This window comes from Oncorhynchus keta, chromosome 27 (genome assembly GCF_023373465.1).
Source record: "Oncorhynchus keta strain PuntledgeMale-10-30-2019 chromosome 27, Oket_V2, whole genome shotgun sequence".
NCBI lineage: Eukaryota > Metazoa > Chordata > Actinopteri > Salmoniformes > Salmonidae > Oncorhynchus > Oncorhynchus keta.
This window is the reverse complement of record NC_068447.1, coordinates 48,586,997-48,601,221: the sequence shown is the minus strand read 5'-3', so window position 1 is coordinate 48,601,221 and position 14,225 is coordinate 48,586,997. Positions and strand designations below refer to the sequence as shown.

The 14,225-nt window shown below is 43.5% G+C and overlaps 1 protein-coding gene across 4 annotated transcripts in view; it reads left to right on the top strand.

The window, feature by feature from the left end:
* LOC118360235 (agrin-like) overlaps positions 1–14,225 on the top strand; it is a 409,423-nt gene that overhangs the window by 325,587 nt on the left and 69,611 nt on the right. For 3 of the 4 annotated variants that reach the window (XM_052482562.1, XM_035739526.2, XM_035739530.2), the window contains 2 exons: positions 3,151–3,552; positions 12,585–12,710. In XM_052482562.1, coding sequence (XP_052338522.1) covers positions 3,151–3,552; positions 12,585–12,710 — 528 coding nt within the window. The remainder of the gene's footprint in view (positions 1–3,150; positions 3,553–12,584; positions 12,711–14,225) is intronic. The other variant, XM_052482563.1, reaches the window with a different exon arrangement.

Sequence of the window (14,225 nt, the reverse complement as noted above, 5' to 3'; positions counted from 1 at the left end):
TCTGTTGAACCCATGAAGATCTCTGGTGGGTACCTTCCTTTTCCCTACTGATCTTGGTGCAGTTTGTCAGGCCTGAAGTAGGTGCAACGCTTCGAAGGCACCACCTCAACCCCTAACCAAGGCTTCTGAAGTAGTGCTGTGTGGCGGCCTCATACATGCAGGTACACAGGAGCAGGGGTGCAACTTTCACTGGGGACATCCTGAAATAGCATTTTTGTCCCCCTGTTCTATCATAGGAATATGATACAAAACGAGGCAACTGTGTGCTTTAGGACCATGTGGACGCCTCCGAGTGGTCAGGTAGGCTGTTTGGAGTGTATATAATAATATTATTATAATATAATATAGTAATTAAATTATATACACTCCATTATATCTAAAAACCAGTTGCGTCCCTGCACAGGAGTAAGAGTAATTTGCTCTATGAGAGGCCGACAGCACTTTGATCTGGTGATTAGTGATCTGATGCCGTCGGTTACCAATGAAATTCACTACAGACTCATTCTTTGTTGCCTGGCGATGGAGACATGGGTAGTATGTAAGTCCTTACCTAGTGTGGGCCTTCATTCGGAAGGAGAAAGAGTTCTCTCTCGCTCGCTTTCTTTGAGCCCAAGGGGAAGCCAGACGAACACAATTTGTCACAGCAGTTCGTTTAATTTCTTCCCCCAGATGCGATCATGCCGTAGGTGGCGGCCCAGGTTGGAGGTTAGATCGAGCGCATTTCACGTGCGACTGGGTGCGAATTAGCATTCAAGCATTCTCACCCTGCCACCGCTCCTCACCTTCCGCTGATCTGATGCAGCTCTTAATACAAATGAAATAAACAACTTATATAATAATATAATCAATGCTAATAGCTAGCGCAGAACCACTGCTGAAGACCTATGCCATTTCACACTGAAGCAAGTTCTGCAGAAACTACATCAAATGGCTACTACTGTGAACTTGTGATCTAACCCATCTCTCCGCCCATGCTAAGGGACAAGCACTTTGAGTCTTCTCTACACAACACAGCATTTCTGCTTCTGGCTATTCTAAGAGCTTGATTAAGCAAACCATGGGGAAACCTGTGAAAGTGTGTGAGGTACAAGTCACTAAAGGGGGGTATTTGAACAAATGAGGAACTTCTGGCACCAATCGTGTCCAGACATTGACCATTGGACTGGTTCTCCCATATGTTGCCATCACCTGTAGGTTTGACGCAAATTGGCAGTGAACACTAGCATATGACATCATCAGTTTTCTGCCTTTAATGTCTTTTATGCCTCCCACGCCATCCTCATACTTTCCCTGGACACTTTTTCTTAACTTGTTCATCTTATTTCCTCCGTCCCTCTTTTCATGTCTCTCTCTTTTCGTGCTCTCTTTCTCCCCCGCTCGTTTTTCTTCTTCTCTTCCATTTCCTCTTTCCCTTTTTCTGTCGACTTTCATATATCTGATTCCTCCTCCCCACTGAGCATGGCAGACACGGCAAACAATCTTAATAACCGCCTTTCAAAGATGACTACACAGCCCGGACAAGTGAAGATGACAATGATTTGTCTCCCCGCCCGCCTGTCGATATAACCGCCTGCCTCTCGGGAAAAAAAGCAAACGGAGCGTTAAACCTGATTAAGGAAAGCTTCCACTGAACTGCGCTGCCAGTTGTCCATCCTTCCCTTTCTTTCTATATCTGTTTTTTTATTTATTTTACCCCTCTTCGAGCGTTCGCCGTCGAAGAACTGCCGGCCGTAACACAGCACCTGAGTAACAGGTGTAGCCAAGAGGAAAAGCAAAGTATACCACCGCCTCGCACACGGCGATAGCAATTGATAGATGCACTCTTGGGCGAAGCCGACATACTTGTATCTGCAGGCTTGCTCCTCTGCCTCCCCTCCTCTGGAGCCTAGCAGGATGGGAGATAGTGGGGTGCCTGCCTGGCTGATAACATCCAGCGCCTCATCAAGGTATCACATTTCACACCTCACGGCGTAATTTGCCTATCAAATAGGAGATTAGTAGTGTGCAATTAAATCCTACACATAATGTTTGCCGAATTCCAATGAGATGGAAATAATATACCGTTGGAGGTTTTTCTTTTGCCCTTCACAAACAACGGCTGGGGTAAAGTAGGAGCGTCAGTATTAAGTGACGCCTGGCTGGTTTGCCGCCATCCTAGCAGCTACACTTACAAAGTGTCTCCCTTCCCTCCAGCTCTTGACTCGCTTCTTTCCCTCAGGAGTTTTTCTCCTATTTTATCGGTTTCATCCGATACATGTTTGTCTTTGTACCCAAGGCATTGCATGGGTAATGCTGGTTTCTGCTGAAAGAAAAGTGGGTCCCTCTCTCTGGCGACGTCAAGGAAAGGATTTCTGAGAGCTTTTGGATGGCGTGTGTGACTGTGTTGACAAGGCTGCCTTTCGCGGCGGAGTTGACGGATACTTGTGAGCGGAGTCTGGAGTCTTTGAAGCCGGAGTTAAACCCTGCTATTTCTGCCCCATTTATATCAATCATTCATCACCAGAGGCTTTGACTGTCTGATTAAAGCTCCGCTACAAGAGGGAAACATTTGAATATGTATATATAATTCATACCCACAGACACACACCAACACCAGCACATATACACACAGACACACTGAACAAACACACATGCCTCACAAACACACACACACACACACACACACACACACACACACACACCAGTGCAACTGCAGTGCAGTTTAACCCTATATAGGGCACATTATTCTTCTCTGTACACAGACTGCAGTGCAGTTGAACTCAACAGTATGCCATCCTTTGGCATACTTCAGTGTAAGATGTTCTTATTTTCATGGTGTGTTTTGCTTCCTATGTCATATGGGGTTAAAATATTTCATCCAGGATTTCCGTTCCTATGTGCATAGGTTTTCAATTCTATTTTAGATGTATATTTCATATTGCAATGAGTCTGGCCTCTGCTCTTGTGTGTCGGTCAGTATTGTGTGATCAGGTGCCTGACGTGACCAGAACACAAAAGACAACCATAAGGGGTACAGCAGTAGTATGAGGTAAAGGTGTACAATCGAAATAGGGGCTATAGGGAGAAGAAAATAAAAAACAGATTTTCATCTTTGCTTACCCATTCATCCATTCCTTGCTTCCTCTCCTCCTCCCTTCCCTCCCCATGCAGAAAGCATCACCGAGCCTGCCAGCCGACCCACCCCTTACCCCCCCACCCCCCGCGCAAAAGCCACCACCCCCTCCCACGTCAGGCTTACGTCGCCGCGCCATGGCACATCATACTCTCCCTGGGACGATGATGAAACCGAGGCGCCACTAGCCTCATTCGTGGAGGCCCTGCCGCCACCCATGTCCACTGAGAGACCGCTCACCACCAACCACCCCGTCATCACCCCCCACCACCCACCTCACTCCACCACCCCTCGCCTACCCAGCCACACCAGCCCTGGCTCCTCCCCTACAGCCTTCGAGGACTCAGGGAGCGGTGAGCCCAGCGGAGACGACCAGGTGGAGGAGGTGGAAGAGGGTAGCGGCGTCGGAGTCCTGGAGGCGAGCGGAGAGGAGCCAGTTGGTAAATCAAAGCTATTTCACTTCATAACCCATAATTCTGCTCCACAGGGGGTCAAGGGTCAGAGGTCAGGGGAGGGTTGAATTACAGATGGGGGTTTGAAATAATTTCACTATTTGAATAGTGTCATTCATCTATAGCTAGCTAGGCTAATTGAGGCCACATTCTGCGCTTTCTCCCCGACCCAATTCAGATAAAACAGGCTACCTCTTGGTTGCTCTTTAAAGCCTACTCCTTGTCATTTCACTAACTTTTTAATTCCGTAATTTTATTCCATCTGCATTGCATTAGTGAAATCTCACTCCCCTTGCTACACATTGAGCCTCTTTGATTGGCCTACTAGTGGTGTGTATTCATGGATGCCAAGGGAAGCCAAGCTTTTCCAAAAAAGTACCAAGGGAAAACAACCATACAAAATAATGTATCTTTCGTCTCTCTGTGTTTCATAAATTTCCTTCAAAAAGCAAGAGGCTGAATGTATCTCACTGAAGAAAGCATCTGAGTGAATGAAGCAGTGTGTCTCTGTCACAGTAGCGTATCTATCTGATGCTGTCTGGCCAAAAAGATTATGACATTGTTGACTCCCGTAGCATTGAATGCAAAGGGAAGCCAGCAAGCATTTGTCTTCCCTTGATAAAAAATATATAAAATAATAGCCAATCAGTGCTGAGTGAGCTCAGCTTTAGATGGCCCTGGCGTACCCCAAAAAAAGTGTCAAGGGATGCCAGTTTTGGATTTGGCTTCAGACCAATCACATCACATCAGAAGTCAAACATCATTGACAGAGAGAAACGTCAATTGTTGCATCTCGTTGTGTCATTGTCCTCCGGTGGCTAGCTAGCTATATTAGCCATGGATGGAGATAGGGATTTGGTCTTGTTTTACTTCATTCTCCGTACTTATCAAATGTATTTGGTCACATACACATGGTTAACAGATGTTATTGCCAGTGAAATGCTTGTGCAATGATTATAACGGTGATTCTGATCCACACTTTCCAAATGGTCTTCAGTACAACTCCCGCAGCCACACAAAGTATTTTCCTTTTCGTCCTGACAAATGTTGAAGTTCCTGAACACCAACAGCTGAGTACAATGTTAATGATAGTGATATAGGGTCCAGAAATTCATACATTGTGCCCCTGGACTGAGAGGATGGAAGTTCAACATGTAGCTAGATGTAGTATGCTAATGTTAACCAGCTGGCCTGCAACAGTGTTGCCCATGAAAGGAAGTTACGCTAGCGAGCAAGCATTTGAGCCAGGTAGTCTAGGACAACAAAAACTAAAAGTGTGTACTGTATGACAGATTCATAGACCGTTTAGGCAACATGAAAGCGGAGGAAGGCTTTGGCGTTTCTCTACAAGTAGGGTGAGTCAACATGTTTTTTTCCCAATTGCACACACGCACACACACACACACACAAAGTAATCAGTACCATGACAGCCATATCATATTTAACTTACGTTGATTGGGACTAAATAGTTTTTGGTATCTTTTAGTTGTCATTGTATTAGACTAAGCATTGATGATTAGATGTTGGAATAGTGGAGGAAGCGCCTGTTTTCTTTGCGACTTGCGGTAACTCTCCGTATTTCTAAATCAGTAGTAGTCCAACAATGTTGGAAACTTGCTTGACCATGCTGTAGGTCAAGCAATGTATTTGGTTGACCTACAGAAAAGTATTTGGTTTTAAAAATACTTAAGTATAAAAAGTAAATGGAATTGCTCAAATGTACTTAAGTATCAAAAGTAAAAGTATAAATAATTTCAAATTCATTAAACCAGGCGGCCCAATTTCTTTCATTTTATTTTAATTGACGGATAACCAGGGGCACACTCCAACACTGAGACATAATTTACAAACGAAGCATTTGTGTTTAGTGAGTCTGTGGGGTATGTCACAAAATCAAGTTACGACCACACATAGCAAAATATTTATATATAAAATTAATATTGATTGGTCTTGCGAAGTGGATGGGTCTCTACGGAAGATGTAAATGGTACAGGCAAATGGTTACTTGCATAGTAGCAATATCAGAAATAGTGTCAATATAAATAAAATAATATGCAGTATGTACACAAACAAATGAATAACGATAGTGATAGACGAGTTAGTTGTATGCGTACAATCAGGGAAAAAGTGGCTGAACATATATATATATATAGTTGCAGCAATGTATGGCGTGTGTGTTCGTAGAGAGTCATATGAATCGAAGCACTGCAGATAGTGCTGATGACTGGTTCGTCCGAACAACGCATGAACAAGGGAATCTATATTCGGAGAGCCTGTTTCTGTCCTGCCCTTGACTTTGGTGCAGGGCATGTGATGTCCATAGCCTCTTCGTCACAAAACTCCCTGATCTTCTCAAAAAGATAAGTTTGTCTAGCTGTGTCCAGTCCAGGTGGTGCTTGTACAGGCAGACCACCTGTGGGAGGACGGATGTCAGTGTTGCACAGCGGCTAAAACATGGTCCCGACTGAGTCCGAACACTCCATGGCGACAACAACACCAGGCTCCAGAGCTCCGAAGCTGTAAAACAGGAAATAGCATAACATCAATTCACCTCCCAAGTTTAGATAAGAATAATAACCTCATACAATGCAATGAAAATGATATTCACCTGAAGTGCTGGTACTGCTTGATCTGTGTTCAGTGGCCTGAAATACGGAGTCAGGTGTTGTTTCCAACCATAGCTTTCCACCAGCACCGTACCATCCTCCAGTCCAACCAGCTGTGGGATGTCGACCCCTGTCACAGTGCTGTCCTTCACAACACCAGCAATCTCTGGTATTTCTGAAGCTCTGCTTGATGATCCCGAAGCACCAGTTGGGGGAGAACTTGGTGTGGCCTGTGATCAGGAAGTGAAAGTCCAGACTGTGGTGGAGCTTGTGCATGGTCCGCCAGGCACAGTGGCAGAGCACAAACTTAACAGCTTCTGGCAGATTGGCAGATCTGAAGACCTGATAGTTGTTCCTCTGGCACTGCCAGCAAAGTCTGCCCTGGGCTTGGTGCTTGAGATGTGGGGCAGCAATTTTCCCCACAGATTCCTGAAGGAAGACAGCCTGACTGCACGTACCTCTAGAAAATACAGAAATAATGTGAGATCAATAAAAGTAGTGCCAATCATGTTGGAGGTCAATTAAATAATCAAAATATGTTTATGCTTTACATGCCAAGTGTTGTCATCAATTCCTTGTAGACTCCACACTGCTGCTTTTGTCACATGGGATGGCAGCAGCTTTCCACCAAAGTGTTTGTGTCCTGGGTAGCGTCCTGGTAATATTACTGCATTATCCTCTGCATAGTTGTTGATGAAGTTCACCACTCGCTGCACATCCTCATGCTTCAGGTATAACCTGTGCTTGCTTGGGCCAGCTCTCTTTTTGACGTTAGGCATTAGACCATTCTCCTTGTATAACTGGTGGAGGAGAGGCAGGCGTGTTCTACTGATGAAAGACAAATTCCAGATACTAATGTTACCCACACTTCATTCATGTAAGTTAATGTTATGTTAATGCACATGTAAGTTAATGTAGCAAGCCAGCCATCTCACCTCCACGACCATTAGCTAGCTAAAATAAGGTGACCAGATTTCTGAAATGAAAACCGGGGAGATTTCCAGTTCGGTGGTCAATATATCATTAAAATATCCAATGTTACTTTCTATGAAATGAAAAAGGGGGACAATTCCAGGTTCATGTATTTAGTCTAGTCATGTATTTATTTTATTTTACTTTTATTTAACTAGGCAAGTCAGTTAAGAACAAATTCTTATTTTCAATGACGGCCTAGGAACAGTGGGTTAACTGCCTGTTCAGGGGCAGAACGACAGATTTGTACCTTGTCAGCTCGGGGATTTGAACTTGCAACCTTCCGGTTACTAGTGTACATGTGCTCTAACCACTAGGCTACCCTGCCCACTGTGATAGAGAAAACAACTATACTACAGAAACACCACAGACAAGACAGAACTGATCTGAACAGCCATTCAGTGGTCCTGCTAGAATAAGAGCAAAAGACGAGAGGCCTGCAATTTTCATCATAGGTACACTTCAACTATGCCAGACAAAATTAGGAAAACAAATCCAGAAAATCACATTGTAGGATTTTTTATGTATTTATTTGCAAATTATGGTGGAAAATAAGTATTTGGTCAATAACAAAAGTTTATCTCAATACTTTGTCATTGCCAACAAAGGGTATATAACAGAGGTCAAACATTTTCTGTAAGTCTTCACAAGGTTTTCACACACTGTTGCTGGTATTTTGGCCCATTCTTGCATGCAGATCTCCTCTAGAGCAGTGATGTTTTGGGGCTGTTGCTGGGCAACACGGATTTTCAATTCCCTCCAAAGATTTTCTATCAGGTTGAGCTCTGGAGACTGGCTAGGCCACTACAGGACCTTGGAATGCTTCTTACGAAGCCACTCCTTCGTTGCCCGGGCGGTGTGTTTGGGATCATTGTCATGCTGAAAGACCCAGCCACGTTTCATCTTCAATGCCCTTGCTGATGGAAGGAGGTTTTCACTCAAAATCTCACGATACATGGCCCCATTCATTCTGTCCTTTACATTTAACATTTACATTTAAGTCATTTAGCAGACGCTCTTATCCAGAGCGACTTACAAATTACATGGATCAGTCGTCCTGGTCCCTTTGCAGAAAAACAGCCCTAAAGCATGATGTTTCCACCCCCATGCTTCACAGTAGGTATGGTGTTCTTTGGATGCAATTCAGCATTCTTTGTCCTCCAAACAGGACGAGTTGAGTTTTTACCAAAAAGTTCTATATTTGTTTCATCTGACCATATGACATTCTCCCATTCTTCTTCTGGATCATCCAAATGCTCCAAACTTCAGACGGGCCTGGACATGTACTGCCTTAAGCGGGGGGACATGTCTGGCACTGCAGGATTTGAGGCCCTGGCGGCGTAGTGTGTTACTGATGGTAGGCTTTGTTACTTTGGAGCCCCAGATCGAGGGAGATTATCAGTGGTCTTGTATGTCTTTCATGTCCTAATAATTGCTCCCACAGTTGATTTCTTCAAACCAAGCTGCTTACCTATTGCAGATTCAGTCTTCCCAGCCTGGTGCAGGTCTAAAATTTTGTTTCTGGTGTCCTTTGACAGCTCTTTGGTCTTGGCCATAGTGGAGTTTGGAGTGTGACTGTTTGAGGTTGTGGACAGGTGTCTTTTATACTGATAACAAGTTCAAACAGGTGCCATTAATACAGGTAACGAGTGGAGGACAGAGGAGCCTCTTAAAGAAGAAGTTACAGGTCTGTGAGAGCAAGAAATCTTGCTTGTTTGTAGGTGACCAAATACTTATTTTCCACCGCAATTTGCAAATAAATTCATTAAAAATCCTACAGTGTGATTTTCTGGATTTTTTTTTTCTCATTTTGTCTGTCATAGTTGAAGTGTACCTATGTACCTGTCTCATCTTTTTAAGTGGGAGAACTTGCACAATTGGTGGCTGACTAAATACTTCTTTGCAACACTGTATCTTAGAATATCTGGCAGCAGCTATACATGTCCATGTTTGAACGCATCAATGGACAGGACACAAATTCAACCTGGTCTAGGTCCTGTCTTGTCCATGGTGCTAACACGTTACTCACTATGGCTTCACATTCTGTCCTAGCACATGTACACTTCGGCTCATAAAGCTTTCGTGTCAGTTGTGCTGTGCAGTCCATAGACCTCTAACTATGATTGCGTCGCAAAGCTTGAAGAATGTGGTGACGGAGTGCATACCAACACGGGCAATCAGAGAGGCTTTATGCTTTTTCGTCTGCTGTTCTACCACTGCCGTTCTTCCCCCACTGCCTATTGAAAGAGAGGAATTACAAAGGGTGCAGTGAACCATGCTATCGTCTTGACCTGAGCGTATACATGGAAATTCTCTCATCATGTTGTCTTTAACATGGCATTTCCGTTTCTTGGAAAGAGCCAATTGTACCTCCTCTGTCTGCTCTTCTTCACTCTCCTTTTGTCACTCTTCTTACTCTCTTAACCTTTTCTTCTCCAATCTTTCTCCACTCGTCTTCCAGCTCTTTCTTCCTTTCCTTCTCTTTACCTTTCCACCTCACTCTTCCACACTCTCCTCGCTTCACTCTTTTTACTCTCTTAACCTTTTCTTCTCCAATCTTTCTACACTCGTCTTCCAGCTCTTTCTTCCTTTCCTTCTCTTTACCTTTCCACCTCACTCTTCCACACTCTCCTCGCTTCACTCTTCTTACTCTCTTAACCTTTTCTTCTCCAATCTTTCTCCACTCGTCTTCCAGCTCTTTCTTCCTTTCCTTCTCTTTACCTTTCCACCTCACTCTTCCACACTCTCCTCGCTTCACTCTTTTTACTCCCTTAATTTTTCCTTCTTCTCAAATCTTTAATAATAAATAGTACACTATTAGATCAAATACTTTGGTTAATAGATTCCCATTGCTTGCCTCATTTTTGTATTTTATACAAAAAAAATGGTTTAGAATAATAATTTGGCAGGCTCTGTAATCATATCTTTACCTTTCCTCCTCTATCTCTTTCACTCTTCTTCCTATCCAGTCTTCCTCCCTCTCCACTCTCAACAGAAAACATTATGCTAATATTATCCATGAATTGTCAAAATATATTTTCACACTACTTATAATGCCAAACCAGTCTAATTGTAATCTACAAATAAATATTATCATAATTAATTGTGCATGAATTTAATATAATCATATTTTCAAAATAGCCCGTCCACTGCATGTTTACATGTAAAAGTTTTTTTAACCTAGCTACCATGAAAGTAGCTGGCTAACCTAGCTAGATAACTTAATCGACATAGCTAATGTTAGCTAGCATAACCTATTTAAAACCTTATAAAGCAGAGCATCTATCTATATAATAAATTGTGACATTATAACATCATTAGCTAGTATCTCAAACAAGTGTAACGCTGTTTGTTTGTGGTGATGTTGTGGATTCACTTGATACTTGCTAGCTTCTGGACGAGTTTTCCACAGCAGTTTTCTCTAAAACTAGGCCCCAACATGTAGTTAGTAGAAGAGTGAGTATATATTATTTCACTTTGCAGTCTGTTTTTTTTGCAGTCACTTTACAGTTAAAAACGGGGACATTTCCGGGGACAGGCCACCAAACACGGGGACATCTGGTCACCCTAACAGCAAGCAATACAAACCGATTGTCATAGCTAGCTAAAGTCAACCAAACAGTTTCAATGTTAGCTAGCAAGCCAGCCATCTAACCTCCGCTAGCGTTAGCTGGCTAACATCAAGCTTTAACCTGGGGGTCTTTTGTTTAGACATGTAACGTTAATTAGCTAGCTAGTTAAACAATTTACTTAAATCCCAATTGTTATAGCTAGCTAAAGTTAACCAAACAGGTTCAATGTTAGCTAGGATTTGGATTAAACTGATAATAATGACATGTATAACATCAAACAAAGTCATGCTTACATTTTAAACATGTCATTATCTGATGTTATGTCACCACAACAGAAGTGTGATTTCAAAGTGTCCTTTGCATTCAGTTTAATCCAAACGTTAATAAGCAGAGAAATACAAGAATGTGTTCCAAACGAAAACTGTTGTCACAGTATCCTCCATTCTGTCAAAATAAGAAGCTATTTTCATATTTGAAGCATTTCTCTCCACACATAACAGATTTTGTAGAAATGGAAAACAGAAAGTTGATGAGATTATTGGCTTATGTTGGGGGGTTGTTTCAAGGCTGAGTTGATAGCTTGATAAGAATTTCCCTTACCTTGTCATTGCAGCACAGTGATACGGAACACAACTCTCACTCTACACAGTAAAATCCCTCCACGGCATTCTGGCCTTATAGCTAAACCACTCCACCAAGCACCACACTCCAGAGACCTGTTGACTAACCCTTTTCAATCAGCTTTTTTTTAACATTCCAAAGCTCTGTGACCCAACAGCTTGCTTTGACACTCCTGAATTGATGGAACACGAGCCTCAGCGCTTCCTCTGACGCTTTTCCCTCTTGCAGATTTATTCTCTTGTCACCAGCGGACCGGAGCGCTCGCTGACGCCTGGCACACATGGCCTGTCTGCCAAGGAGACCTGGGTCTCCTATGTGTCTGTGTGTCTAGTTGTATGTTTATGTAAACAGGGGGGTGGTTGTGGTTGGGTAGATCTGTGTTTGCCTCCCAATGGAGCAATAGAAAAACCTCCCTACACCACCATCCTCCCAACTCAATTGCTGTGGTCCATAAATCCATGTGCCAACAGATGCCCTGTAGACGCCAACACTCCCCTCCATCATTCTCTCCCTTCCTTCCAATCCCTGACCTAGAGTTGTTTCTCCGCAGACTCCTGTCCTAGCGGGCGGGTGTTTCACTCAGAGGGCGACGACAGGGAGTCCTTGAAGAGACAACCTTCCCCCTTTGACGTCTTAATGACTTATTCAGCAAGCCACGGTTGTTTGCTCTACGATCATTTCTAATCATAGGGTGACCGTTAAGCTGCTCCACAGAGAAACCTATCCCCGTAAGAGAGAAACGGGTGCAGGCCATTCCCTGGTGTACTGTGAGAGTAGCCACTTTACCCCATTGGAGATGAGGTCAGGGTATTCCTAGATTTATAGCAAAGGCAATGTTCCCTGGAACAAAGTGTTTGGAGATTGCCATCTGCCAATCAGTGGAAATGTGCAGATAGCCATCGCCCAATCAGTGGAAGAGATTAGCTGTTTCCGTGGTTATTCATCAACCCTCATCACAAAGTACTTAGTGCCATTATAACGGTATGCAGCCCATTATGTAGCTACTACAGTATGGCTCTCATAATGGAGATGAGCTCCAGATGCAGCTTCTCCGAGGTTGGGGTTACAAAGGTATTATGAAGCATTAAAATGAGCTATAAAGCATTATGAATCTCTTCCTCTCTCTCCCCTAGTTCCCTAGACTGTAGCCACCACCGCCAGATTTAAGATGTGTTACAAGTGTTGCGAATCATTATGAAGTGTTATGAGGTGTTATGAAGCATTATGAACCCTCCTCTCTTTCCCCTAGACCCCACAGCCGCGGCCACCACCATCCCCACAGCGGAGGATCGCTCGTCGTGTGACAACACACCCTTCGGCTGTTGTCCTGATGGCAAGACGGCTTCCAGCAGCCCTGAGGGAGCCAAATGCCCCTGTAAGTACCCCACAACCCCCCTCTCCTGTTCCCCTCTTATACTTACCACCTCACCTCTCTTCAACCCCTTTAGGAGGTACACTTGAAATTGAAGAGGACTATTGGATATGAAACAATGTGCTCATAAAAATCTAGAGCTGTGTTGCTTCTTTCTCATCACACCAACATGACCAGTCGCGACCGTCCTTGACATCAAATCACACCAACATTACCAGTCGCTACCGTCCATGAAATGAAATCATACCAACATTACCAGTCGCTACCGTCCATGAAATGAAATCATACCAACATTACCAGTCGCTACCGTCTATGAAATGAAATCACGCTATTAGCACTACAATACAGTCTCGGTACAGTACATCTGCAGTATGCCACATCACGCAATGACGCAATGCACAAACATCCATTTGTCAGCAGTGGCGAGGCGCTAACGGTGTCACACCCACCGTTTGTCGATCGATAGCTCATTCTGCCAAAGAGTTACCGATTTATAGAGTGTATCGCTCCTTAATCAATACGCCAGACCTATTTCTACTCCTGAGAAAGGATGATATCACACTCATTAGGATGGAACTGACAAGTCCATGGCGACCGGCAAGGTGTAATATCTATCAGCGGAGCGTCTTGCTTTACTTTCCTCCTGTATTGATGGTGTAAGTGATCTCTCTGAGGAGAGGAGCTAACCGCTATTTGCTAACTCCTAGCGAAAACAGGCGTAGTTTACTTTAGATCGCCCTGTAAACGATCATCAGAAGGTGTGGACAAATTTTATTGGTGTGCAAATGGACATTTTGATCATGTTTGTGTTCCTTTAACCGTCCGAAATCCCTATAGTAAAGTGCAAACATTTTTATGCATCCTCGTAGTCGCAATATTTGTTTTTTCTGTCTAGCCCAGATAAGCATGAGTGGGAGTGATTTCAATTATTCTGACTTTGTTGCCACACCATTGAAACATCTGAAAAGTGTAATAACTTGTATCAGTTACAGTATATGTATCATGCGCATGGTTTCCCATTTAAAAAGCTTATTTTTTTGTCAGAAATTAGAAAGTCACGTACCATTTGAAAGCTACAGCCATTGTCTTTACGGAAATCAAACTATCTCACTTGTTTACAATAGGAAAAGTCGTGTCTGTTCAGCCATTTTGGCACAGTGACGACCCAAACCAGAGGTTTGGTTTGGGGTTGCCAAGAGACATCATGTGCTCCCCTACTGGACAAACTGGGAATCAGATGGGATATAATTTACATCAATGGATAGGTGGAGACTTATAATAATGTATGCCATTTAGCAGACGCTTTTATCCAAAGCGACTTATAGCCATGTGTGCATACGTTCTACGTATGGGTGGTCCCGGGAATCGAACCCACTACCCTGGCGTTACAAGCGCCATGCTCTACCAACTGTGCTACAGAAGGACCACGACTTCAGCTTTCTCCTCATTTATTTTATTTTTATTTATCTAGGCAAGTCAGGTAAGAACAAATTCTTATTTACAATGACAGCCTAGGAA